Below are 26,368 nucleotides of genomic sequence, written 5' to 3'. Positions count from 1 at the left end.
GACAACATTGTCAGTTGTTTCTTTGGGGACTTGTATCTCTGGCTTTCTTTACAGATGCAATGTAAATGAAATTGTTAACGGGGATCAATAACAGAGAACTAAAGGTGTTAATGTTCAGATTTAAACCAAAACTACCTTCTTTTCTCTGCTGGTACTAGTTAGGTCAGAGGGCCTCCAAGCTCCTGTAATTTAATTCTGAGCTATAGTCCTTTTCTTTCTATATAGCTGCCATCCTGAATCCTCTTCCTCCCGTGAACAGCCAACACGAACTCTCTTAAACGCCTCTCCGTTGTACCCTGGAGTTCCAGGCCTGAGGGTTGCCATTTTGGACTCCTCTTTTGCCTTGTCATAGTCCCAGACCACGGAACACAGACAGGACATTCTAATCCTTCGTCTGCTCCCCCGCCTCCTTCCTGTCCTGGCTTTGCGTCTTCCAAATGGAAAATTCCAGGCATATCGAGTGATGATGCACCCATTTCTTGTGGAACCACAGTCCGATGGAATTGCCTCTAGAGTAATTGCTCAGATTCTTATCACTTCAGTGTGAGTCTGAGTGTTTGGAAAGTTCTAGCACCTCAGACAATTGGCACCTTCATTTCTTCCTTTGGTTTGGCTTGTGTGTGGGGGGAAAGAGCTGAAATGGCCTGCTCTCTGCTTAACTGGAGTTCCAGCAGAGGGAGGGAGAGAAAGAAGATTCTGGATGCATGACCTTCCCAGCGAAGGGGCCTGCTTTCTCTGCTTCTCTCCCCAGCCCCCAGCTCTCCGCCAGTTTCTTTTAAATGATCCTTCCGGAATCCACTTCTGTGGTGGGGGGCAATTAGTCACAGCTAAAAGAGTGCTCTAAGCAAGGCTGCTACAGAGAGACCTGGGCAAGAGGTGTGTCGGGGGGATGGAGACCCTGGTCCTAGGTCCCGGGTTAAATGCTGGTTGTTTGAATGTTTTTAAGACTAGGCCTTTTGCTTTCAGTCTGGGCATATTTTTCTATTTAGTCATTTAGCCTACATATATTTTTTCATATTCCTGCCTCATTGGTAGGTTGTAAGATTTAGGGGGGAGGCCTGGAAGACGCTCTTTGTCTTGCGGAATTCAGACATCAGAAATCTGGGTGCATCCTACAAAACACCTCCAAGCTGCCTGTCTTTGAACCGGTGTTAACAATTAGAAACTTGTTTACTCAAAGGCTGGGTTCTCATTGGCCCATGGCAGGAGATTGTAATTGTGTATCTAAAAAATGCTTTTTTTTTTTTTGCACGACAACTGGAATAGTAATTTGACTTGAAAAAGAGAACAACCTGGTGTTTATAAAAATCTCTGTTAGGAGTCTTAACACTTGGTGGAAGTCAAGTTTGGGTTTCTTTGCCCCACCCCTGCATAAAGATGGGGGATTGTCTGCAAGGTGGGTTTGCTGTTAGAACTTCTAAATAGCTGCCCCATGGGGCAAGTCCTTCGCCCCCCTAAACATGAACATCATTTGCTCTGTTTCAGCTTGGCTGAAGAGGAAATAAAAACAGAACAGGAGGCGGGAGAGGGCATGGATATCTCTACTCGCTCCAAAGGTGAGTAAAAGCTGTGTATTGTCTATTCCAGAGCAGAGAAGGAAGTCGGAGTTTCTTTTTGTTGTAGCAGAGCTGTGAAGTGTAGGCCTAGGAGCCGGCGTTGCCACGCGTGTCCGATTTTGACAGAAGGAACCTCTGATGGATGGACCTCATTTATGGAGATATCACCTCCTTTTTGAGTTTCTCTTCCTTGCCTATTTTTGTAGGTGCACCGGCCTGTTGGTCATTCTCCCAACAGTAGATTTTATGTGCCTGTCGTGACTCAGGGTGCTGGCTGCCTCTTCACGGTGTGACGTTGACGAATCAGACTTTTAATAAAACATGTTCTAGAAGCGACTGGAGTCTCCAGCTGCTGCTGGTTTCCTGATTTTAATAACAGGCCTCTTTGGAATCGCAGAAGTGGGGGGAAGGTGGCCTACTTCGTTAGAAAATGGGGATCTTGGATTAGAGGTAAAAAGGGAATGTAGGACTTTCTGGAATGCTGAGGCCAAAGCTTGCGTTTAGGAGACACTTGAGCAAATGAGGGCAAATGGAGCTTATGTTTTATTCAGAGTCCTGGGTTAGACTCCCAGAATTTTCGAATTGCAGGATTGCTACTTTTCATCTGGTCTGTGTGAGAGAGATTTTTAGGCTTCCCAAAAGGAAGCAGTTGTTCCTCCTTTTCTTTCAGGTTGCTTTTAAAACTGAGTGACTGGGAACATTGTTCATATCTTTGGTGGATGAAAATGCTCATCGCCAGGCTTAGTGGTTGTACCAAGGTGTTTTTATTCCTTAAACAAGTTATTGAGTGCCTGCTCTGAGCCTACAGCCCTGTGCTGTGGGTTATGGGGGTTCGGGGGGCGGGGAAGCAGCAAGGGAGGACCAGAGAGAGAGGTTTATTACCCACTCTACCCAGGAGGAGATTCCAGCCTAGCTAGCAGGTGTCACAAACAGTGACTCCCTAGGCGTCGGAAACAGAGATGCTTTTTGAGGATTTTTTTAAAACAGCATGTCATTGGGGCAGAGGTGAGGGTCAGATAATCCAGACTGTACCCACGGATGGGGAAGCTGGCAGCTGCTGTGGCTGAGCTGGCAGATGGGGGATGGTCAGGGTTCAGGGGGAGACATGCCGAAGCAGAGGTGGGGAGAGTTCTGGAGGTGAGACTGGCTGGGTGCTTGGGCTGTGCTTGGCGAGCAGGGAGAGGAGTTTGGGAGGGTGGGCTGAGTCAGAGCCACTACCCTGCTGTCAGCCACCAGGTGGTCAAGGTTCGAATGCCTCAGTTGTGAAGAGAGCTGTGCCGGAAGTTTTAAGCAAGGAGATATCCTGCCTGAAGAGGTGTTTGGAGTCACTGATAATGAGAGAGACCCTGCCTGTTGTGATCAGAACTGGATGTGGTCTGGCAGGAAACATGGCAAGGTGGAGAGTGGGGGTTTGGAGAAGTGCTCCTTGTCCTTGCTCTGCTGCACACTTTCCCTTGGGCGCTTGGACAAGTGACCCTTTCTGTTGCTGTCTCTCTGTTTTTCTGTTTGTAAAATGGGCTGCTTGATTAGATCATCCCTCCACCTTGGCTTCTCTTGTAACAATAACACTCGTTGAAAGTGTTTTCGAGGCTTGTGCTTGAATGACGAGGCAGTGGTGGCCGAGCGCCTTCCATGTGGGAGACTCAGGTTTGATTCCAGGCCAGTGCATCTCGTGCACAGCCACCACCTGTCTATCGGTGGGGACTTGTGTGTTGCCATGATGTTGAACAGGTTTCAGCGGAGCTTCCAGCCTAAGATGGACTAGGAAGAGAGGCCTGGTGATCTACTTCCAAAGATCAGTCCATGAAAACCCTATGGATCACAACAGCCTGATTGGCGACCCGTCTTAGGGATGGCAGAGGACCACACAGCATTTTGTTCTTTTGTGCAGGGGGTCAGCACGAGTTGGGGGCCGACTCAGTGGAAGCCTACAACAAGAACAATCCTGTGATGAGCGGGAGGTAGCCTTTCTGCTTCACAGATGAGGAAACTACTGAGCCTCTAAGTGGTAGCATCTCAGGGTTAGTAGGAGGCTCTTCCTCCAAGGAGGTGCCTCCTTCCTGAGTGCCCCGGTGCCTGTCATGCCCCTGAGGCCGAATGGTGAGTCTTTTCCAAAAGGGTCAAGGTCACCCAAGGTAGAAGACTTGCCTTGCTTGGCCTGCATCTATGCGTAAGACCCCTTGTCTCATCTTCCTTCATACCCACTCGGTGCTCTCAGCTCTTCACAGGTGGCTTTTACCTCTACCTGTGCCGCTGGGAATGTGCGTACCCTGGGGAGCCATCTGCCCGCTCTGGTCCTCTCCCCACAGCAACCAGGGCGATCTTTAAAAACATCAGTCAGATCCTGCCTGTCTTGCTAATGCCCTCTACTGACCTTCCAGTGCCCTTGGGTTCAAATCTGAACTCACCATGACCTGTTTCTGGGGCTGAGGTTCATCTGTGTCGTGAGGTTTTGTTCCACTCCTATAATTTCCGTCTGTGACTCCACCCTCTCTGTTGCCTCCTTGGAGCCCCTGCCTGTCCTGTGCCCTTTGCTGGATCCTAGCTGCTTATTTCTCCTCTCTCAGATCTCATCTCTGACATTCCTTCCTTGGAGAGGCCTTTGGTGGCCTCCCCCATCCAAAGGAGCCATTCTGTCATTTTGTTGCCTTTCCTAAAACATGTTTTCTATTTTAGAATAGCTTTTTAGATATACAGAAAAGTTGCGAAGAAAGTACAGAGAGTTCCCGTATACCCCCCAGAGTGCCCCTGTTATGAACATCTTGCATTAGTAGGATACATTTGTCACTTAATGAACCAGTGTGAATATGTTACCATTAACCAAAATCCATACTTTGTTCAGATTTCCTTGGTTTTTACCTAGTGTTCTTTTTCTGTTCCAATCTTCTGTATCCAGCCAGGACACACATTACATTTATTTATGTCTCCTTAGGCTGCTCTGGGCTGTGACAGTTTCCTCTGTCTTCCTTGTTTTTCATGACCTTGATGATTTTGAAGAGTATTGGTCAGATATTTTGTAGAATATCCCTCAGTTGGGATTTGTCTGTCTTTCTCATGATGAGACTGGGGTTGTGGGTTTTTGGGGAGGAAGGCCTCAGAGGTAAAGTGCCTTTTCATCACATCATGTCAAGGGTACATACTGTCAACGTGACTTACCACTGTTGATGTTGACCTTGGTCACTTGGCTGAGGCAGTTTGTCAGGTTTGTCCACTGCGAAATTATTCTTTTTTTTACCCCATTTCCATGCTATACTTTTTGGAAGGAAGTCACATATGCAGCCGATACTTAAGGAATTGAGAGTTATACTCCATTTCCTTGAGGGAGGAATAACTACATAAATTACTTGGAATTTTTCTGCAAGGGAGATTTGTCTATTTTCTCCCGTTTATTTACTTATTCATTGAGTTATATCAGTATGGACTCATGGATCGTTATTTTTATATTTTGGGTTATAATCCAATACTACTGTATTTTGCTGCTTAAATTGTTCTAGGTTTGGCCATAGGGAGCGCTTTCGGTTGGCTCCTCTGTCCCTTTAACATGCCCCCATCAAATTGTGGGGTTTTAGTGACTGATTTTTTTGAGCACTTTCTTACCATGTAACACTGCAAGATGCTGCAGGTTTATTCTGTGTTTTTCCTGGTTCACTCCTAGAATCAGCCCTTTCTGCAAGGGGTTCTGGCTCCTTTTGTTGGAGAAAGATATTAGAAACCAAGAACTGGATGCTAAGTATGCTTGTTGCTACTGGGTGTGTGTTTCTAGGCCCCACTCAGTTGATAGATCAAGGAAATACGTATATACACATATACCAACCTTGGAAACCCTGGTGGCATAGTGGTTAAGTGCTGTGGCTGCCAACCTTCTCCTTGGAAACCGTGTGAGGCAATTCTACTCTCTCCTATGGGGTCGCTGTGAACTGGAAATTGGCTCAGTGGCAACGGGTTTTTTTTTTTTTTGGTTAATACTAACCTTTATGCACGTTCACCCATTGCTGTCAAGTTGATTCTGACTCACGGCGACCCCATATGTGCTTCTATAAACCTTGGAAACCCTGTGGGCAGCTCTGCTTTGTCCTATATGGTCTCTATGAATTGGAATGGACTCGATGGCAACGAGTTTGGTCTGGTTTCAGGAATCTTTATAGAAGCGCATCGACAGCCTTTCTTCCTCCGAGTCCCTGGATGGGTGTGAACTGCCAACCTTTCCATTACTAGTTGAGTGGAAACCATTGGCTCTATCCAGGGAGCCTTTGTGTAAATACACATATCAATAACTTCTGTGTGTATCCACCTGTATCTGCATTAAGCTAAATGTGAGTTTATACACTTGTCCCAACTCTAATCTATTACCACATGGATCATTTTAATTTTCTCCCTTTGCTTATTTGTAACCTCACTCCCAGTGAGAGACCCGGCTCCCCATCGTCTGTTTACTATTTCCTGATTCATTTTTAATCTCAGGTGTAACATAAGAGAGCTACGTGTATAGAGTGTACTTGTCCACAGTGTCCAGATTGATGACCTCTAACCCACGTATACACTCATGCAGCCAGCAGCCAGATCGAGATAGTTAACATGCCAGTGTTCCAGAAGCTCCCTCGATCACTCCTTCGTTTCCTCATAGTTCTTGTCCATGACCTTGTATTATTTGTTGGTTGGCTGTCTCCCCTGCTAGAATGCAAGCACCTTCTCTCCCAGCACGTAGACCACTTTGTCTGCCTCTCCTCGACAGGATGGCATATAGAGGTTTAAAAAAATCCCAGTTTCTAGAGCCAGAATCCCTGGGCTCAACTCTGGCTTTCCTCTTGCCTAGCTGGGTGACCTCAGGCAAGTTACTCAACCTCTCTGTAGCTCAGTTCACCCCTTGCAAATGGAGATAAAAGAGGGTTATGGTGAAAACTAGATGAGCTTATTCATGCAGGGTGCTCAGAGGTGCCTGGGACATGGTGAGTGCTTGAAACTGTTAACTGTGATTAAAATTGGGGTGAAGAGGGACAAGGAGCCCTTGTTGATAAGCCCATAAAGTGGAGGCCCTACTACTTTACACCCTCCAGGAGGGAGCCACTGAGGTAGATATGCAAACCATTCCCAGATAGACTCCCTGCTCAGCGGAGGCACAGCGAAGAAGATAGGGTCACCCAGCAGGCAAGCTTGGGACTGGAGAGAAATTTGCTTCTCTGAGTCTAGGGTTTTGGTGCTTTGTACTTCCCTGCCAGCGTCCTGTCCTATTGGCCTCTGTGATATTTGAACAGAGCTGTTCTGCAGCTGTTGGACTAATTTTCTTAGAGACTTTGGAGCCTCTAGTTTATGTAGGAGTGGTGGAGATTGCAGGGGTCCCCCAGCTTCTGAGAAGAACTTTCCTTCTCCCCGAGGACTGCCTTGGGTGGCTTTGTGTGGGCTGAGCTCCCATCTGTCCCAGTCGGGTAGCCATGTGAGCATGGCTGCTTCTGTCCCCAGAGCCCCTTTCTAACAGAGGGGCCCACAGCTTGTTATGACAGAGCCTTTTGGGTCAGGTGAGGAAATGGCATGTGCAAAGACCCGGAGTTAGGATCTTGGATTGCTGAGGTTCCAAGAGCTGAAAACAGCAAGGTCAAAAAATGTGACACTTAAGAAGGATGATTGGGAGAAAGGCTTTTCTCTCTTTCAGCCCGAATGATCTCAAAGTCCATACATGGTGTGATGATCAGGACTCAGTGAATACATGCTTATCCTTCCAGCCTGCTTTTCTTGTGGTTTGGGAAAATCAATGCTTCAGTACTCAGGAAAACACCTCCTCACTCAGGCTTCTTGGTAATGGGCAATATAGAAACCAGCCTGGCTGATTTTGGACAGGAAGGATATGCTGGAAGGTTGCTCCTGACATTGATGGGAAGGCTGGAGAACCAGGGTACTCTGGAGGACGGGGCTTGTCCACATCTTCTCATGACAACAGGGCAGAGTCTGTAGGATGCTTGTCACATGTCATGTGTCTGCCCTTTGGCTAGGGAAGGGCTGCTGTCTGGACACCTGGACCCACCAACACTGCCCTCACTGGGAAAGACATAGTTCCTTAAAAGGAGACCAAGTGACCACTCAGGTATCTTGGGAAATGGGCAACATTATTCCTCACTTGGAGCTATGGTGGCGTAGCGATTAAGAGCTCATCTGCTAACCAAAGGCCGGCAGTTTGACTCCACCAGCCACTCCTTGGAAACTGTCTGGAACGGTTCTACTCTGTCATAGAGGGTTGCTGTGAGGTGTATTTGACCCCATGGCAACTTTTTTTTTTTTTTTTATTTTGAGCTATATGCATGGGTTGCCATGAGTCAGAATCAACTGAATGGCAACTGGTTGGTTGGTTGAGCTATACTGTACTTGGCAAACTTAGAAACTGACAATAATTGGCTCAGAATTCTTTAGTCCTGTACCTACATCTAGTCCATATGACCTTTCAGGTTTTGTAGCTGACACATACTTACTTATTAACTGAGTAATTCCCAAGTCAGTCATTGCCATTCCACCAGCTTTGGCATTTACTGGAGCGTTTTAGTTCTCAGGAGACAAAGCTTTCAAGCTTTCAAGATGTCAGGTTGACATTTGTGTCCGAGGGTAATGGCTCAAAGATGCTCAAGCATAAATTGGAAGTGCCATCGAGATGCCAGGTATATCTGTGTAGCTAATACTGGTGCGAGGTATTGTAGGCAGACTATTTCATCTGACGCTTATATAGGTATCTGGTTATTCCCATTTTATAGAGGAGGAAACTGAGGCTCAGAGAGATTCATGACGTGGTGTAAAGTGGAGAACTGGGGTCAAGGTTTATCTTTGATTTTAAACATTTGCTCCTAAGCATGAATTGTATCCCATGGCCTCCAACCCAAATGTGTGTAGGGCCTAACAGGTAAGAGGAGTGAGTATAGCTGGCATCTCGAGGTGCTGGGGGCTTTGCTGAATGGGAGAGTGCTGCAGCAAGGGGAGGCGTGCCTCCGTCTGATCCCTGTCCTGCTGGAAGGTGGCTCACCCCATGTTTGCCATGTCAAATTTTTTTTTTCTGTAAAACTGCCTAATTTGGAGTTGTGGCCTGTGCAGTTCCATGCATGCACCCAACAAAGCTCACGGCCAGGTCAGTGTGGTGGAGGGCTGTCAGTTTGCATTCTTTGCAATAGATTGGTCACAGCACAGCTCCTTGCAGGGTTTTGGCTGTACCACGCCTGCATCAGAACAAGCGCCTCCAAGGCCAGGGGCTTGAAGTCTTGAAAAATGATGGGTTCCCCGAGTTCACCTTTCCATACAAAGATGCCCCTGTCTGGGCTGCTTGTCTCTTGCTCTGCCGCGGGTGCAGTTTGCAGTAACAATCCTGGTGTGCAAGTACTAGGCTGCCAAAGCCGAAACCATTTTTAAAAATGTTTATGTAATGTCACCCACGCAGGGGAACCAGCCGCTTGGAGACACTTGGAAACCCTGCACAGATGCAGCGGAAGCCCAAGATATTAAAACCTTGAACAGTATCATTCTCGCTGAGATTTGCCCAGCTATGGATATGTTTTCAGAGACAGGATGCTGGAGAATATACAATTACAGCAATTTGCTAACTAGCCCCAGACCTTAATTAGTACAGGATCCTCATTCTCACTGTTGTATGTAAATTAGAACTGTTTCACAAAGGGATTGTTTATGAGGACGGCTGTGAGATAGAAACCTTCTGTCATTTTTCAAGGGAACTCTTTAAGAATATATAACCATACACACTCTGCAATCAGTGTGATGCAGAAGTGCTGAGAATTTTTCTTTTGGAAAAATGAGCGTCAGTATTTTTAACTCTAATTTGCCATCCACGTACTAGGCAATGGGAAGAATTTGCCAGTTAGGTAACGAAGAGCCTTGTTCCCCTCCTAACAAGATCTAAAATGTTTTGGAATGCTGAAGGTGTTCGATAATGGATTTCCAAACCACAGAGCTCCCTTCTCTTGGCCAGTGTAGTATCTTCTGGGGAGCTGTTCATGGAATCCTATAGGCGACATCTGTACAGTTTAGCTTTGTGGTTTATGTGTTGAAAACCGTATGCTTTCTCCATTTTTGAAGCTTGTCCCATGTATGTCCCTTTATGTAGCTATTCTTAGTATTCTAGAAGACTGTGACCAAAGCTTTTCAACCTTTATTTTAAAATAACTGTGTACTTTTTCTCTCCTCTAAATGCCGGTAGAAAAAAACAACCAGGTCTGTTGTTGTACGCTGTGGAACCGATTCTGACTCATTGCGACCCTGTAGGGCAGAGTAGAACTGCCCCATTGGGTTTCCTAGGCTGTAATCTTTATGGGGGGAGATCACCAGGTCTTTTCTCCTGTGGAGTTGCCAGTGGTTTCCAACTGCTGACCTTTGAGTTAGAAGCTGAGTGGTTAACCATTGCACCAGCAGGGTCTGAGTCCTCTTGAGGATTTCGATTCCCCGGCCCCCCGCCCCGAAGGTTTCAGTAATACTTCCATTTTGTCTTGTTGGTGGTGGATCCTTCTTGTGGTGGGAATGTGTGATGTTACAGGGTCCCGTTTCCCAGCCTCCTAGAGATCCTGCCTTTCCTAGGCTTTTTTTTTTTTTTTTTTAAAAGCTTTTGAGATATAATTCATGTGCCATACGATTCACTCAAAGTGTTTAATTCAGTGGTTTTTAATATGTACCCAGAGTTATGAAACTCACCACAGTCAATTTTAGAACATCTTCATCACCCCAAGAAGAAGCCCTGTGCGCGTTAGCTTTCACTCCACCTCAGCCCCTGGCAACCACCAATCTGCTTTCTGTCTGTGGATTTGCCTGTTCTGGACGTTTCATGTAAATGGAATCATACGTTACATGGCCTTTTGTGTCTGGCTTCTTTGACTTAGCACAATGTTTTCAAGGTTTATTCATGTTGTAGCATGTATCAAGCTTCATTCCTTTTTGTGTCTGGACAACTTTCTGTTGTATAGGTGTACTACATTTGTTTATCCTTTCATCAGTTGATGGGCGTTTGGGTTGTTTCCACATATCGGCTATTGGAGACCATGCTGCTATGAACATTCGTGTACTGGCTTTTGTGTGGATGATGTATGTTTTCATTTTTCTCGGGTATAGACTGAGGAGTAGAACTGCAGAGTCATGGGGTATGTTTAACCTTTTGAGGAATGTCTGCCACCAGCTGCTGTCTAGTGGATCCTGACTCATAACGACGCCAGGCGTGTCAGGAGTAGAACTGTGCTCCACAAGATTTTCAGTGGCTGATTTTTCAGAAGTAGATCACTAGGCCTTTCTTACGAGGTACCTCTGAGTAAACACGACTCTCCAACCTTTCAATTAGCAGCCTAGCACATTAACCCTTTGTATCACCCAGCGATTCCTTTGAGGAATGTTTAGACTTTTAAACATGCTCAGGTCTCTCCCACATCTATTGTCTTGACATCCCATTTTTCCTACTAGAGACTTCTCTGCCTGTGGTCTCTTCTTCAAAGCCAGACTTCTTAGGAGAAGTGTCTATACTCAGGTCTTGGTTTCTTCACCTTCTACTTGGTCCTCTGCCAGTTCCGTCTTTGTGTCTACCATTGTCCCTTCACATTAACCGTTCTTCTTGGATTCCTGAAGACTTCCATGTTGGTTTCTTCCATGAGGTTTTCAGTCCTCATCTCACTTGATCGCTCAGCAGTATTGGACTTTGTTGACCATTCTTCAGCTGGACACTGTCTCTTCCTTTGGCATTTTTGTCACCACACTCTTGGTTTTCCTTCTACTTGCCTGTCACTTCCTTCTCCTTTTCTCTCCAACCATTAAGTATTGGAGTCACTGAAAGCTTGGTCAAAGGCCCTATGTTTCCTTCGTCCAGCATTTTCTTTCCCTGGGTGATCTCACCCACATCTGTACCTTTATGACTCACAATTTTATATTTCCCACCCCCATTTCTTCTGAGTCACGATGCAGATAGTCAGCTGCTGCCTGACCTCACTACCTATTGACCATGGCCATCTCAAACTCAACATGTCCAAAGCCAACTTTACATTTCAACCCCCTCTTTCACCCAAGAAATAAAACACCTGCTTCTCTGTGACAGATGAACCCAACATCCTGCCATTGTCTAAGAATCATTCTTGATTCTTCCATCCTTTGCGTCCCCAGATCATTTTTTTTTGAAACATAGATCAGTTTTATTTTCTGTAGTTCCCTGGTGCCATAGTGGCTAAGCACTTGGCTGCTAACCAAAAGGTCGGTAGTTCGTATCCACCAGCTGCTTCTTGGAAACTCTATGGGGCAGCTCTGCTCTGTCCTGTGGGGTCACTATGAGTCAGAATCGACTTGACAGGTAATGGTTATAGTTGTATTAACTTTTTTTTTTTTTTTTTTAAATCTGTAGGTGGAAGTTTACAGAGCAAATTAGTTTCTCATTTAACGGTTAATACACAAATTGTTTTGTGACATTGGTTGCCAATCCCACGATGTGTCAACACTCTCCCTTTCTTCACCCTGGGTTTCCTGTTTCCATTTGTCCAGTTTTCCTGTCCCTTCCTACCTTCTCATCTTTGCCTTTGGGCTGGTGTGCACATTTAGTCTGGTGTACATGATTGAACTACAAAGCATGTTCCTCACATGTGTTATCGTTTGCTCCATGGACCTGTCTAATGTTTGGCTGGAGAGTGAACCTCAGGAGTGACCTCAGTACTGAGTTAAAAGGGTGTCTGGGGGTCGTACTGTCAGAGTTTCTGCAGTCTCTGACAGATCAGCACCAAATCATTAAAAAAAAAAAAAAAAAAAAATTATATCCTCAATATCTCCAAACTATCACCATTGAACTGCAGTAGTATTTTAGTTGGTCTCACCATCTCTCCCTATACCTGCACTCCCAATCTTTCTGAAAGACACGTCAGCTGAGGCCACTGTGTTACTTTAAAGTCCTAAGTGCTTTCTCACTGGTTTTAGAATGAAGACTAAAATCCTGTAATGATCGTGGGCGGTGGCCCCTGCCTGCCTCCCCAGCTTCCATTCTTGCCATGTTCCCTCTCTCTCTGTTCTAGCTACGCTGACCTTCCAGATCCTGGTAGAACTGTCTGTGGCCACAGGGCCTTTGCTCATACCTGAAATGCCCTCTCCTTCCTCTCCTCATTCCCACCTCATCAGTTTTAAGGCTCCAAATGAGTGGGAGGCCCACCTTTTGTTTTTGCTCATCCTTTCCTCTCTGTGCCCGTCAGTGAGCAATAAATAAATACCTTTGAAAGAATGAATGACTTGACTTTGTAGAGCTGATGGATAGAACTTTTATCCTGGAGATTGAAGTAAAAGCCGGCTTTCGGCTAGAGAGGATGGCTTTGTTTCCAGCATAATCCAGTGCCTGGAAATAATTATCCAAGCTCAAATTTCTGCTGTCTGTGAAGCGATTGGTGGCCTGTCTTTCTTTTTCTCCAGGGGACATGGTACTCTTTGAAACAGTTCCCTTCCCTCCGACTTCTTTCCTTCCCAACATATTAATACGGCTTCCAGTGGGATCTTTCAGAAACACAGGCCTGATTGTCCCATTCCCCTGCTTTCAGTTTCCAGCGGCTCCTCAAGACTACAGTCTTCAGTGGAGCTCCAAGGCGTTGTTCCACTTGTCCTTTCCATTCCTGGGGTCAGCCCTGCTGGGTCCCTGCAGAGCCTGACCCTCTGTGCAGCCTGCCAGGCCACGTGCTGTTCCTGCAACATGCGCCCTCCCACTTGCTCCTGGCAGAGTCACACCTTTGCTGACCGGCCTCCCTGAGGACTCTCCTCTTCTCCCCTCTGCACCTTGGAGACCCAGGAGACCCAGCCTCTCATTTTTGCCTCACCTACACTGGAGCTTTTAGGTTCCAAGGTCAAGATCACCCTTGAAAAAAACCAATTGTCTTTAAGTTGATTCCAATTCATGATAACCTGACAAGTGTCAGAGTAGACCTGTGCCCCATAGGGTTTTCAGTGGCTGATTTTTTCCAGTAGTAGATTGCCAGGCCTTTCATCTGAGGCACCTCTGAGTACATTTAAACAGCCAACCTTTCTGTTAGTAACTGAGTGCGTTAACCATTTGCACCAACCAGGAGTCCAGGTTCCAAAGTCAAAATCACCCTTGAAAGTCCCTGAAATTGCCCATGAAAGTACAGTGATCAGCCTTGATCAGGAATTCTTATGCATACTAAAAGTTCGAGAATTTCCAAGCTAGACTAGAATCGAAGGCAAGTTCATGTATGCATTTCTCGGTATCGAATTATTCTGCTTTTAAGACCAACTACCAGATCCCTAGAGGCAAGTTAGGGGGCGGTGGGTGGAGGATTCTGAAGTATTCTTGCTTGCTTACCTGGCTTACTCTCTTGTCTGTTAATACTAAGGTTCTACCGCAAACTTGGTAGCCACTAGCTAGCTGTGTGTGTATGATAAGATTTTCATTAATTAAAATAATAAAACAAAAGATTCAGTTCCTGAGTCGAGCTAGCCACATTTTAAGTGCTCAGTAGCCACACGTGGTGCTGTATTGGAAAGCACAGATGTAGAACACTGCTCTTATCATAGATAGTTCTATTGTGCAGTGTTGCTCTATAGCCTTAGTAGATTCACTGGGTAATGGTGAGTGCCGTGCTTGATGTGGTAGGTAAAAATGTCTGCCAAGAACTAGTACAGTATGGGGACCTGCTCAATAAATGACTCTTGTATTGGAACCTGACTTTTGCTTGATCAGACCCTCCTGGGCCTGCTCCTCTGCATAGTTCTGCAGAGAATATGGCCATCTTTCTGGCTTCTCCAGTTGGCATTTCTTATCCAGGCCCACTGAACTGCCTCTGCTCCAGGCCTCTTGACATCTTGGTACTGGCTGGGGCAAAGTTCCATAGGATACCCCAGTGAAATGGGCTGCTCCTCTCTCCTGGCATCAACGTGCTAAAAAAACCGTTGTCATTGAGTTGATCTGACTCATAGCGACCCTATAGGACAGAGTAAACTGCCCCTTAGGGTTTCCCAGGAGCGGCTGGTGAATTCGAACTACTGACCTTTTGGTTAGCAGCTAAACTCTTAACCACTATGCCACCAGGGCTCCTTTAGCATGCCGCAGTAATAATTCATTTACCTGTGTGTTGCATCTAGTAGACTGGTGTGGGGACCAGTCAGTCTCTCCTTCCTCTTTGACTAACACGGCTTGGTCATGAATACTAAGTGCTCAATACATATTTTTTGTGTGAAGGATATCTTCTAAGAACTATAAAATAATTAACGTTAAGAGAAAAAAAAAATGGCTTATTTCCTTTCAAGTTCTAAAATCAGTGCGTATCTTGCAATAAATCAAAGTACACAAAGAAAAAGCCAAAAGTTCTCTCAGCAGTTCGATGTGTTTTCATTTATAGCCCCCGACTCTGCTTATAAAAATATATACAAACGGAATTGAACTTTCTAGAACTTGGCCATCCTAATAAAGCATCCCCCAGCTCTGATCCCTCTATTTATCTTATTGCCCTTCTCTGCTTTCCCTGCCCTATGACAGCCTTGAAGGGACGTTTATGGTTCCATCTAATTACCTAAAAGTTAAGAGTAATGATGACCTTGGCAAATGGAACATCTTGAGTTCTATCCCAAGGAAGCAGCCCGAAGGATTGTTGCCATGTATGGCTGGATCTTCTGATTTTTTTTTTAAAGAGAAGCTAGAAATATGGATTTTTTAAAGTGCTCTTCCCCCTAATTCTTAAATATTGGCAACTTCTTCAAAATTTAAAAGTAACACTCAGCTGTGAGTGGGCTGCATGAGACTGTGATCCTTTAGTTGGCCACCCCCAGCCCAGGCCATGGCTGTTGGGTCTCCCAGACTGAGCTTCCTGCCACTGATTGCTTCCCTTCTACGTCACTGGTTCATCTCATCTACGGGCACTACGGCTCTCTTCCTTGGGACTTTGACCTGGTTATGCCCCCCACCTCCTTGAAGGCCCTCTACTACCCATCTCCAAGCTTCAGTTTGGGGATCAGGCTGTTGATTCTCGGGTTGGTACCAGCTGCAGTAATAGTTGGTGAGAACTGAGGGGCTGTATTGTGTGACAAATATATGTCTTAAAATCTAGATTCATCTCAGACTTGGCCGGATGCTGACATTATGAGAGGCCTGAGGGAACCAAGACAGAGAGAGGAAAGAGTGGATTTAATTTCTCGAATCTCATGCCCATTGAATGGAGTGGAGGGAATATGAACTTGAAAAATAATTTTTTCCATTCTCCTTTTGAGGCTCAGCCCACATCGTAGCATTCGTAGATGTAACATACCTGTGGGAGGGGACCTTGCTTTACCTGGCGCTGGCAGAATTGCAGAAACTGGTGGAGTATCAAGGAGGTGTTAGAAAAGAGAGCCTCAGACATAAAAGGATCTGAAAAGAAAAGCCAAGAACCATGACTAAAAAAATTTGGCAGTATAGTAACATGTGGGAAGTCTCTTAGCAGGGAGTATATTTTCTAAGGTGAGGTCACTCTTTTCACGCCTAAGATAATTCTGAAAAAATAGCTCTCCACATGGAGAATGGGGGAACCTTTGGGATGGGTGGCTCGAGAAAACCTCTTGTGTTTCCCATCTTTGGTTTTGCAGTTATTACGTTCTGGATATAAATCCTTATTTAGGGAACACTGTTAGGGAAACAAGAGGCCCTGGTGGCTTAGTGGCTAAGTGCTTAGCTACTAACTGAAAGGTTTGCCATTCGAACCCACCAGCTGCTCTAAGGGAGAAAGATATGACAGCCTGCTTCTGTAAAGATTACAGCCTTGGGAACCCTATGGGCAGTTCTGCCCTGTCCTATAGGGTTACTATGAGGTGGAATCAACTTGATGGCAATGGGCTTGGTGTTTTTTTTTTTTTTAGGGAAATCAGGAACCCTGGTGGCTCCATGGTTAAGCACTCAGCTGCTAACCGAAATATCAGTGGTTTGAACCCACCAGCGGCTCTGTGGGAGAAAAGCCCTGGCAATCTGCTCCCGTAAAGATTACAGCCTTAGAAACCCTATGGGGCAGTTCTACTCTATCTTAGAGGGTCGCCATGAGTCGGAATCAACTGATGGCAATGGTTTTTTCTTTTTGAGGGAAATGGGCTCGCTGGGCAGGAAACTAGAATGGATTAGTACCTGCTGAAAAGGGAATTTTCTTCTGTGGTTTCTCTTCTTCAGACTGAAATGACCAGGCTTCCTTTTGTGTAATCTTCTTCCCTGTTGACATCATAGCCTTCCTGCCCTCTTGGTTTGCTAGGAGGAATTCTTAGAATGGGGAAGAAAAACTGGAGTTTCCTGTGAGTCAGGCACACCTTGGAGTCTTGTTAACTCTCTCCTGTTGCTCATGCCATCGTCAGGTGTTTGCTATGGGACGCTTCTGAGCCAGGCCGTGTGCCAGACGTTGGGGCACAGCAAAGGACAGACAAGCCCAGATGGAGCCACTTTCTGAGAGAGACATAAACAAGTAAACTAGCAAAGAAAGAAAATAATTTTTTTTGATGGTATATAAATGTATTTTATTTAACAGTTCGGGGAGAATAAACTACAGTGTTTTAAAAGGTTGCCCAATAAAGTGATTTTTGATAATTTTCAGCTAGAGATGACCCATGAAGAAGAAAGTTTCTGGACAGTGTAATAAGGGGATGGGAGGCTGGAGTAGTCAGGGAAGGCCTCTGGGGAGGTGACATTTGAGGCAAGAGCTGAAGTTGCTAGCTATGGGATGTTAGGAGAAAGAATATTCTAGATGGAGGGGCCAGCAAGTAAAAATGAGGCTGGCTTGTTTGAGAAGCAGAAAGAACCATTGTGGTTGAGGTTGAGTGAATGGAAGAGAAAGGTAAGCAGAACCAGATAACTTGGGGCATTTGATAAAATGTTAGGTGTTTGTTCTAAGAACTGTGGTAACCCTTTGGAGGGGTTTAAGCAATGTCTTATATAGGTTTTAAGAAGGCTGCTGTAGATGGGATGAGGCATTGGTGGGGGTTCGGTGGGAGAATTCTTACCTATGCGAGAGTCCTGGCTTCGATTCCTGGCCATGCACTGCATGTACGGCCACAGCACTCATCTGCCAGCGATGAATTGCACGTTGTCATCGTGCTGGAAACCCTGGTGGCACAGTGGTTAAGAGCTGTGGCTGCTAACTAAAAGGTTGGCAGTTCAAATCCACAAGGCGCTCCTTGGAAACCCTATGGGGCAGTTCTCCTCTATCCTGCGGGGTCTCTAGGAGTTGGAATTGACGGCGGTGAGTTTGTTTTGTGATGCTGAATGAGCCCTGATGGCGCAGTGTTTAGATGCTTGGCTGCTAACCGAAAAGTCAGTGATTCGAACTCACCACCGGCTTTGTGGGAGAAAGATGTGGCAGTCTTCTTCTGGAAAGATCACAGCCTACAAAACCCTATGGGGCAGTTCTAATCTGTTCTGTAGGGCCATTATGAGTGAGACTCCACTCAACGGCAGTGGGTTATGATGCTGAATAGGTTCAGTGGCGCTTCTAGACTAAGATGGCCTAGGAAGAAAGCTCTGGGGATTAGCTTCTGAAAATCAGCCAGCGAAAACCCTATGGATCGCAATGGTCTGATCCATAACCGATCATGGGGATGACCCCAAACCAGGCAGCATTTTCTTGCGTTGTGTGTGAGGTTGCCGTGAGTTGGGGGCTGACTTGATGGCAGCTAGCAACAACTATAGTTGGGCAAGTGAGGAAGCAGGCCAAAACCCAAAACCAAAGCCGTTGCCATCAAGTCGATTCTGAGTGATAGCGACCCTATAGGACAAAGTAGAACTGCCCTATAGGGTTTCCAAGGCTGTAATCTATGAAGCCAACTGCCATATCTTTCTCCCACGGAGTGGCTGGTGAGTTCAAACTGCCAACCATTCAGTTAGCAGCGAGCATTTAACCAGTGTGCCACAAGGGCTCCTTGGAAACAGGCCAGCCAGTGAATAATCAACAGGGCTTGGACCAGGGTGGCAACTGGGAAGGTCAGAGTCGATATTTAATACCAGTGAGCGTCTGGCTTGAGGCAGGCTTTGAGTGAGACCTTGAAGGCTGGCCTAAACTTGAACAGGCAGAAGTGGGGTGGGTGGGGCAGGGATACACCCTGTAGAGCACCTGGGGTGTGTCAGGTCCCTCAGAGGTGCTTTCATCAGACCTTGCAAGGTTTGGCACTCTTAATGCGTTTATAGATAATTAGAACTCAGTGAGGTGAAGTGATCTGCCCAAGGCCACCGAGCTGCTTGAGCCAGGAATTCTCTCTGGCCAGCTCTCTCCCAGGCTCGATGAGTCTCATTGGAGCAGGGAGGAAAGTGCATTGGAGGAGTTTTGGGGAAGAAGTTCAGTCAGGGAGGGTGGGGCTGGGATTGTGGGCTACCTGGAGAGCCCTGCCTTGATCTTCCAGGAAATCCTGATATCACCTGGGGAGAGTTTGAGCCTGGCTTGTTGAACTAGTGCACCTGAGAGAACGTTTTGTGTTTCACCTGGGGAACCCTTTTCACAAACAGTCTGGGAAGAGCTAGTCTGGTGCAAACCATGGTAAAGGTACAAAAGATTTGGGGGAAACTTGTTTGAGATTTCTGGGTTTATGCCTCTTTGCTCTGGCACCTTCTCCCACTGGGTAGTAACAACAGTAATGGGTAATTGTTCTCTGACGTGCCAGGTGCCGTTCATTTTACATGCATCATCTCTTGTAACCCTAACAGCCCTTTTAGGAAGGTACTATATTATACCCATTTTACAGCTGAATTGACTGAGGCACATAGAGGTGACTTGCACATAGATACACAGTTGGCAGGTGGCAGTGTTTGAATTCAGATCTGGTGGTTTGACACCAGAGCCTACACTGAATAAGCTGTGTTGACATGACATTGGCCAGTGCTAAGCTTGTCCTTTGTGATGGAGAATTACTGGATTGCTCTCAATCCTAGAGTAGACAGTTGATCAGTGCAGTTAAGGACTTTGGAGTTGGACCCTGCCAAGGTAGAGTTCTGAGCACAGTAATATCCCTGTGTGGCTTTGAGCACATAAATGACTGCCTTTCTGAGCCTTACCTAAAAAATGGGGACAAAAGCACCATCTGGATCTCATGGGATTGTTGGGAAATACATAAAGTAACTTCTCAATAAACAGTAGCTTTGAATCACTTGAACCCAGTTTGAGAAGGAAATACGTATGTATTTCCCTGGCTGCCCTTTATCCCCCAGTGTGTATTCATGTGTATTTCTCCTGCCAAGCTTTCTATTTGCAGTTTCTTGGTTATTCTGTATTTACTAGCCACGTCAGGGTACCTGGGTGGCGAAACCAGTCTGCACTTGGCTGCTGACCTAAAGTTTGTCAGTTCAAACACAGCCAATGGCACTGTGGAAGAAAGGCTCGGGAATCTCCTTCCAAAATGATTAAAGCCAAGAAAACCCTATGGGGAAGTTCAACGGTGTAGCACAGGGGGCCCCCATGGGTCAGCATCGACTCGATTAATGGCAACAGGTTTTTTTTTTTTTTTCTCTAGCTACAACATCTTGGGCCTGTTTCACTCTGGGCCTCAGTTTCCTCCTCAATAAAGTGGGGATACTGACAGTACCTACCTCCTTGTAGAAGTGTGGTGAGGAGTAATTAAATTGGTAAATGTATTTAGAACAGTGCTTCACAGTGATAAGTGCTCAACAGCAGGTAGCCATTTTTACGATTATTTGATTCTGGCCACCTTCCCATGAGGGCAGGGCCTTATCTAGCAGATTTTCCCTGGTAGGCCAGATGTCTAGTAGTTGCTCAGGTACTGTTTGTTGACACGTTGGACTCATTGTTTTCCTGCCTTTGAAAATCTGATGTCAGGGCTGCCAAGTGAAACACTGGGCATCGTTCTCCTTCTTACTGGGTGCAGATGCCGCTGTGGGTGGTGTATTTACACAAGGTTGGACTTGCCTGGCAACTCTCTGGAAGTTTCTTTACACCAGGATTTCTCAACCTAGGCACTATTGTTATCTGGGCTAGTTAATTCTTTGTTGTGGGGGGCTGCCTCTGCCGATTAGCGGCCGGAAGCACCTTCTCTCTCGTCAAGTTGTGACAAGCACAAGTGTCTCCAGACTTTGTGAAGTGTTCCCTGGGGGACCGCCGGTGAGAACCACTCCCTTACACTGCTCTGAACACCCTAACGCTTTAAAAGTGTGGTACATGATGCAGGAAGCATATACCGACCTTTCACAGGGATGCAGATGTGGTCCCTGGCCAGTGCAGTACCTGGTATGTAGTGAAAACTTCATAAGTATTAGTTATCAACCTATAGCCATTTAAAAACACCTTAAATAGGTACATGTGAGCATGATTAAAAGAATTCAAAGAGGAGTCAAATGTGTGTTGCAGGTACTGGTTTTCTGTGTGTTCTTCCAGGCCTTTGCAAACCCAGGGCCCCACTCTCCCAGCCCATATTTCTTTCACACAGATTATGTTTCTGGCCCATTTTTCTTTTGTATTTCGTTCCATGCCAGTCCATAAAGACCTAGTTCCTTCTTTACTCCATTACATGACTCAACACGATTTATTGCATCTCAGTACCCTAATGGACTCTGATGTTGCGTCCAGCCCGTGGCTTCTGCAGGCCAGATTGCAGCGGTGCCCCCGCCCACCTTTCTGTGTGCACTCATGAACCTGTAGGCTACAGGACACATTCTTAGAATCCCCCTACTGGTAGCTGAATAATCGTGAGTGTTTTTTTGACCAGTGGGATTTAAGCAGTTTTCTGGGCCTGTCAGTTTCTCATACTGTGTTGGCTTCCATGTTGTTGTGATCCTGGAAGCTATGCCATCAGTATTTCAAATACCAGCAGGGTCACCCATGGTGGACAGGTTTTAGTTGTGCTTTCAGATGAAGACAGACTAGGAAGGTCGGTCTGGTGATCTACTTCTGAAGATTAGCCAATGGAAACCCTACGGATCACAATAGAGTACTATCTGAGACAGTACTGGAAGATGAGCCCTCTAGGTTGGACGACACTGCACAGCAATTCCGACAATGGGCTTTAGCGTACTCTAGATCGTGAAGATGGTGCAGGGCTGGCAGCGTCTCGTTCTGCCGTATGTGGCGTTGCCGTGAGTCAAAGCTGACTCAACAGCAGCTAACAACTGGGCCTGAAATCTTTGACCGTCTTCCAAAGGGACGTGATGAGGTGACCCGGAGGCCTGTCCCTTCTTCCATGTTGCCTTAGTAGAGAATTTCTTGTCGTCATTAAGGTGACTTTTGGAGAGGCCAGACCCCCTTGCCCAGGGTGTGTGGGGAACGTTGCTTGGTTACCAGCGGTACCTCTTCCTTCATCTGCCCACTTCTGAAGCCTCTTTATTTTCCCTTTTTCTCTCAGCCCACTTCTGTGCTTCAGCCGCTGCAGGCACAGAATCGTCTTTTTTTTTCTCAATTGACCCTCTGGTGCTGTAATTCCCTGTTGTAGTTTGAAAGCCACCAGCCCCTGAGTTTCCAGAAGAACCTGAGCCTTGCTGTGGGGTGGGGCCAGCCACAGCATTGCCCTGCAGCCTGGATAAAAAATGAAGTTGTGTCGTGGCCGCCAGAACCAGCTCCTCCAGCAAAGGCTGTCCTGAGCCAGCTACTCTCTAAGGGCCACGGCAACCGGTTACTCCACATTCTCTTTGTGGAGAGTTTTAAAGGCCTCAAATATGTACATACGTTGGTAGTTGGTCTTGGGGGTTTGGCTGCTGAGGGGGTGGGTCAGAGCCAGTGGTGTCTTATAGGGAGTTGGTGCCTGCCTCCCCAGCTGGATAAAATTTCACTTAGCTTGGCATTCTTGAACCAGGAAATTCCTGTTGAGATGTTGTCCTTTTTCCAAAAGGCCTCATCCCAGCCGAGAAGGAGAAAGGGCGGCTGTGATGGCAATTGCCTGTGTGATTGTTGAAGGCTAAACATGGAATTCATTTGTAAATCAGCCTCTTCTCCCTGGATTGAAGCAATTTCTGTCCTGCCAGGAGAGTTCGGCAGTTTACCTTTTACATATGAATGTGCCCTTTAATCACCACTTCTGCGTTATTGAGAAAGCCTGTAGAGTGGGAACGGATTATGCCTCGAGTATACAAGATGGTTTTCTCATTTCTAGGAGAGCCACATCAGAATGAAAGGTAATTCGAAATAATTATTGAAAAATTAAAAAAGCCTTCAAAATATAAACCACAATCCCCCACCTCATCTTCTCTCCCGATAGTCTCGCTTCCATCAGCAGAACCACTGCGATTTGTTTATTCTCATCCCGTGAGATAAATGGCTCTTTGGTGTAATGTGCTGAAGACTTTCGTCTTAGCCGAGCTGCTGTCTGTCGAGGGTGATAAATTAGAGGCAAAAGCCCGGGGACATGCAGGCACGTCAGGGAGGTGACAGTGTCCTTGCCCCGATCTAATGTGTACAAGACCAGGGCTGGCCTGGTAAGTGGTGACTCCTAGCCTATCCTCTTTGCGTCTTCCTCCTCCCTGTGGGAGAGGCCGAGGAGGATCCGGAAGCAGGAATGCCTGCCATGTGGGAGCCTCTGTTGTCTTAAAAAAGAGAGGCTAGGGCCTCTGAACAGCTGAGCTTTCTCAATGGCAGGTAAGCGTCCCTTCGCAGGGTTCAGAGCCTCAGCCCTGGTCCCCTGTCCCTTGCTTTCTTTGCCTTCCTGGTACCCGAGATTCCCGGTGAAATGGCTTTTTTTTCTCCCAAGTTGAGGATGACCCTTTTGGTATACAGTCTCATTTCCACTCCCACCCTGCCTTCCTGGTTCTGAATGAGATGTTCCGACTCACATGTATCAGGCCTTTTAGAAGCACCCCTTGGCCTAGTGCAGCCTATCTGGAGGAGATGGCACGGCCTGTAGCTGTGGCAGGCCCAGCCCTGTCCCCACGACTCTGGGTCTAGATGTTTGCCCTATGAACACGTGATTGATAATTTGCTCCCGGGTTGTCTTCACTCCCATGTTCCTGTTCAGCTTAAGCCTTCTGTGTTCTAAGGAAAAATTCTCTCCCCTCCCCTCCTTCATCCTTTTCTTGGGATTTCTCATCTCTGCTCCTGTCCAGGAGGAAATTCCAGGCTTTTGTTTCATTATTATGTAATTGCTGGCTGGGGCCGGCCCTGAGATTCCTGGGGAGGGAGGACTGTTTGGGTACCTGCTCTGTGTCTTTGCAGAACCCTTTGAAATGATTAACCATTCTCTGCTTTGCTGCTTTTGGAAGAGCAGTGTGTGGTCATGTTTGAAGTAGGCCGTGGAGAGGGTTGGTGATTACCGGGAGTGCCGCCTGCCATTGCACTCAATGCCTGCGCCTCTGCTTCTGACCCTGCCTGCCTGCGCAGTTACTGAGGAAACCTGACTGAAATGGAGAAACAGTGTTCTGGGCTGATTACAGCCTCCAGCCTAGATAGGCTGGCATTTCTGTATCTTTGAACCTGGGGCGTTGATTTAACATGCTCCTCTGAAAAATCAAGTTCTTTTTTGGGGGGAGCAGAGTGGTGGTGCTGGGGGTGAGGAGGAGGAGATCCTTGCTTTCGAAAAGCAGTTTACTTGTATAAAGTACTGCTCTGAAAGCTTTACGTGAGTTAACCTGTTTAATCCTTCAGGTCCCATTCTCTCCACCTTAAGAACTGAGGCACAGAGAGGTTAAGTACATTTTTTAAAGTCATACTGCTGGGAAGCAGCGGAACTAGATTCGGCAGCTCGACTCTGGATTCGAATACTGACCACTGTGTACTGTCTCTATCATCTCTGACCTGGTCCAGCAGAGCATTCACTCCTGACATCTGTGTAGGGTGACCAACTCGTTCTGGGTTGCCTGGACTGTCCAGGAAACTCCGTTTGTCCCCGGCAAACCGGACAGTTGGTGGCTCTACTTCTGTGGTGTAAGACTCTGCCTTACCTATTAACCAAATTTCTTTTTTCTTGGCTGTGGGCATTATTAAGGAAATTTAACACCCACGAAAACACCACAGGGGTGGTCCTCATGGGGAAGCGCACGGCCTTTCAGCTGTGGCCCTTTCCCTCCAGGGAGGAGACAATTCCCTGTAATGGTGTGTCATTTCCTGGACCCTGGAGAATGCAGAGTGCTGTGACTCAGGCTCCGGATGTGGGAGGAGTGGGTGCCTGGTGAGGCTTGTCAGAGAAGGCCCGGATAGAGGTGGGAAGGAGTTGAGTGTCGGGGAGAGGGGGGCTGGGGAGCCCCCAGGCCTATTTCGTGGTGTTGGGCAGGTTCTAGAGCCACAGTTTGAAGAATGGGAGGTAAACCAGCTTCCTGGGCACTGCCTTTGAGAGAATGATGTCCTTAGCGGGCGACACAAACACCATTTCCTGCCTTCCTCCAGTTCCTGAAGCTCCTGTTGGAAACCCTGTCCCCCACCCCCAATACCCCCAACTGCAGTTGAGAAAAAAAGGCAAAATGAGACTGTATCAGGGCTTTTAACCAGTTCGGTCTGGTTTGAACCCCTGCTAAGAATTTGCATTTCTAATGTGTTCCAGGGGATGCTAATTCTGCTGGTTAGGGACCAGTTTTGAGAACCACTAATAGAGCAGTGGTTCTCAAAATTTATTATACATAAGAATCACCTGGGGGATCTTGTTAAACTGTAGATTCTGATTCAGTGTATCTGGGGTGGAAATGCAAATTCTCAGCAGGGGTTTGAACCAAAACAACCAGTTTGAAGCCCTACAATGTACTGTTAACACACAGGCCCTAAATCAGAAGTCCATTAGCTACAGAGCTGAAGAAAAGGCTCTTCCCAACGTGAGGCCGTATGGTGTTATGGTTACGAGTTTAGGCCTCTGGGTCAGACTAGAAACAAAACCAAACTCATTGTTAATGAGTCGGTTCTGACTTACGGCGACCCCATGTGTTTGAGTATAGAACTGCTCCGTGGTTTTTTTTTTTGCCTATAATCTTTTTGGAAGCAGATTGCCAGGCCTTTCTGCCATGGTGCCGCTGGGTTATGTTTGAATTGCTAACCTTTAGATGAGTTGAGCACCAGCTGTTTGTGCCACCCATGGACCTTGGGTCAAACTGCCTGGGTTCAAATCCCAGCCATGCCACTTAGTAGCTGTGTGACCTTGGACAAGCGAATTAGAGAGAAGTACTTGTAAAGCATTTTGAGAAGTGCCTAGTACATTGTAAATACTGAAAGAAACTCTTCGCTGTTAGTACCCGCGGTCCAGGAAAGCTGAGAGGCCAGGTTATTTTGAAAGAAGGCATCCCTTAAGTCAAAGAATGTTTAGGAAGTACTGAGTGGGGTTATTTCTGGCCGTTCATACCTCCTCAGCAAGACACAGGTTTGGGAGAGATTGCCTCACCAGCTGGGTTCCTCATACCCAGTAGACTTTCCCGTGTTACTAAGAATTCATTGAAATGTGGCAAGGAGGGGGAACATTCTGCTGCTCTCTGCTCCATGCCAAGCTGCTTTCCTGAGTCATTGCTGTGTCCTCTCTCCCTGTGACAGCCCTCCTCCCACGCCCACACTAACTCATTCAAAACCAGACTTATTTTTATTAGAGGGGTGGGCGGTGGGTTGCTGTCTTTCTACAGTAACGAGAAGCCAGCAGAAGGGTCCTTTCAGATCAAGGGTGAACCATCTCTCTGGTGATTCAGTCTCTGATGGCTGTTTGTCACCATTCCAAGTTTGTAGATGAAATGTGTTTAGCAATAGATCCTCGTCAGAATTAAATCGTTAAAGAAGAAGAGAAAAAAAAACAAAAAAACCTTTGACTCAGCTTTCTGGAAAGGACCCTAAGATTGGCTTCATTGACACGGCCCCAGCCAAAAAAACCCACCTTTCTGTCATCAACAGAGACTGAGCCCCCATGGGAGCTGGTCAGCTTTTCAGTCCAAATGCTGACCTGCCGTCTTCTACCTCCGAAGGACGCTGAATCCAGCAGGT

The 26,368-nt window shown here is 46.6% G+C and overlaps 1 protein-coding gene across 26 annotated transcripts in view; it reads left to right on the top strand.

Moving 5' to 3' along the window:
* ZMYND8 (zinc finger MYND-type containing 8) overlaps positions 1–26,368 on the top strand; it is a 145,917-nt gene that overhangs the window by 24,668 nt on the left and 94,881 nt on the right. For 19 of the 26 annotated variants that reach the window (XM_023550330.2, XM_023550328.2, XM_023550329.2 and 16 more), the window contains one exon: positions 1,486–1,556. In XM_023550330.2, coding sequence (XP_023406098.2) covers positions 1,486–1,556 — 71 coding nt within the window. Of the gene's footprint in view, positions 1–558; positions 877–1,485; positions 1,557–3,533; positions 3,657–18,842; positions 26,367–26,368 lie in introns of those variants that run through there. The other 7 variants (XM_023550341.2, XM_064276164.1, XM_023550346.2 and 4 more) reach the window with 3 other exon arrangements.

The sequence above is a fragment of the Loxodonta africana genome, chromosome 24 (genome assembly GCF_030014295.1).
Source record: "Loxodonta africana isolate mLoxAfr1 chromosome 24, mLoxAfr1.hap2, whole genome shotgun sequence".
Classification (NCBI taxonomy): domain Eukaryota; kingdom Metazoa; phylum Chordata; class Mammalia; order Proboscidea; family Elephantidae; genus Loxodonta; species Loxodonta africana.
The sequence above is the reverse complement of the archived record's forward strand: the minus strand, read 5'-3'. Positions and strand labels throughout refer to the sequence as shown.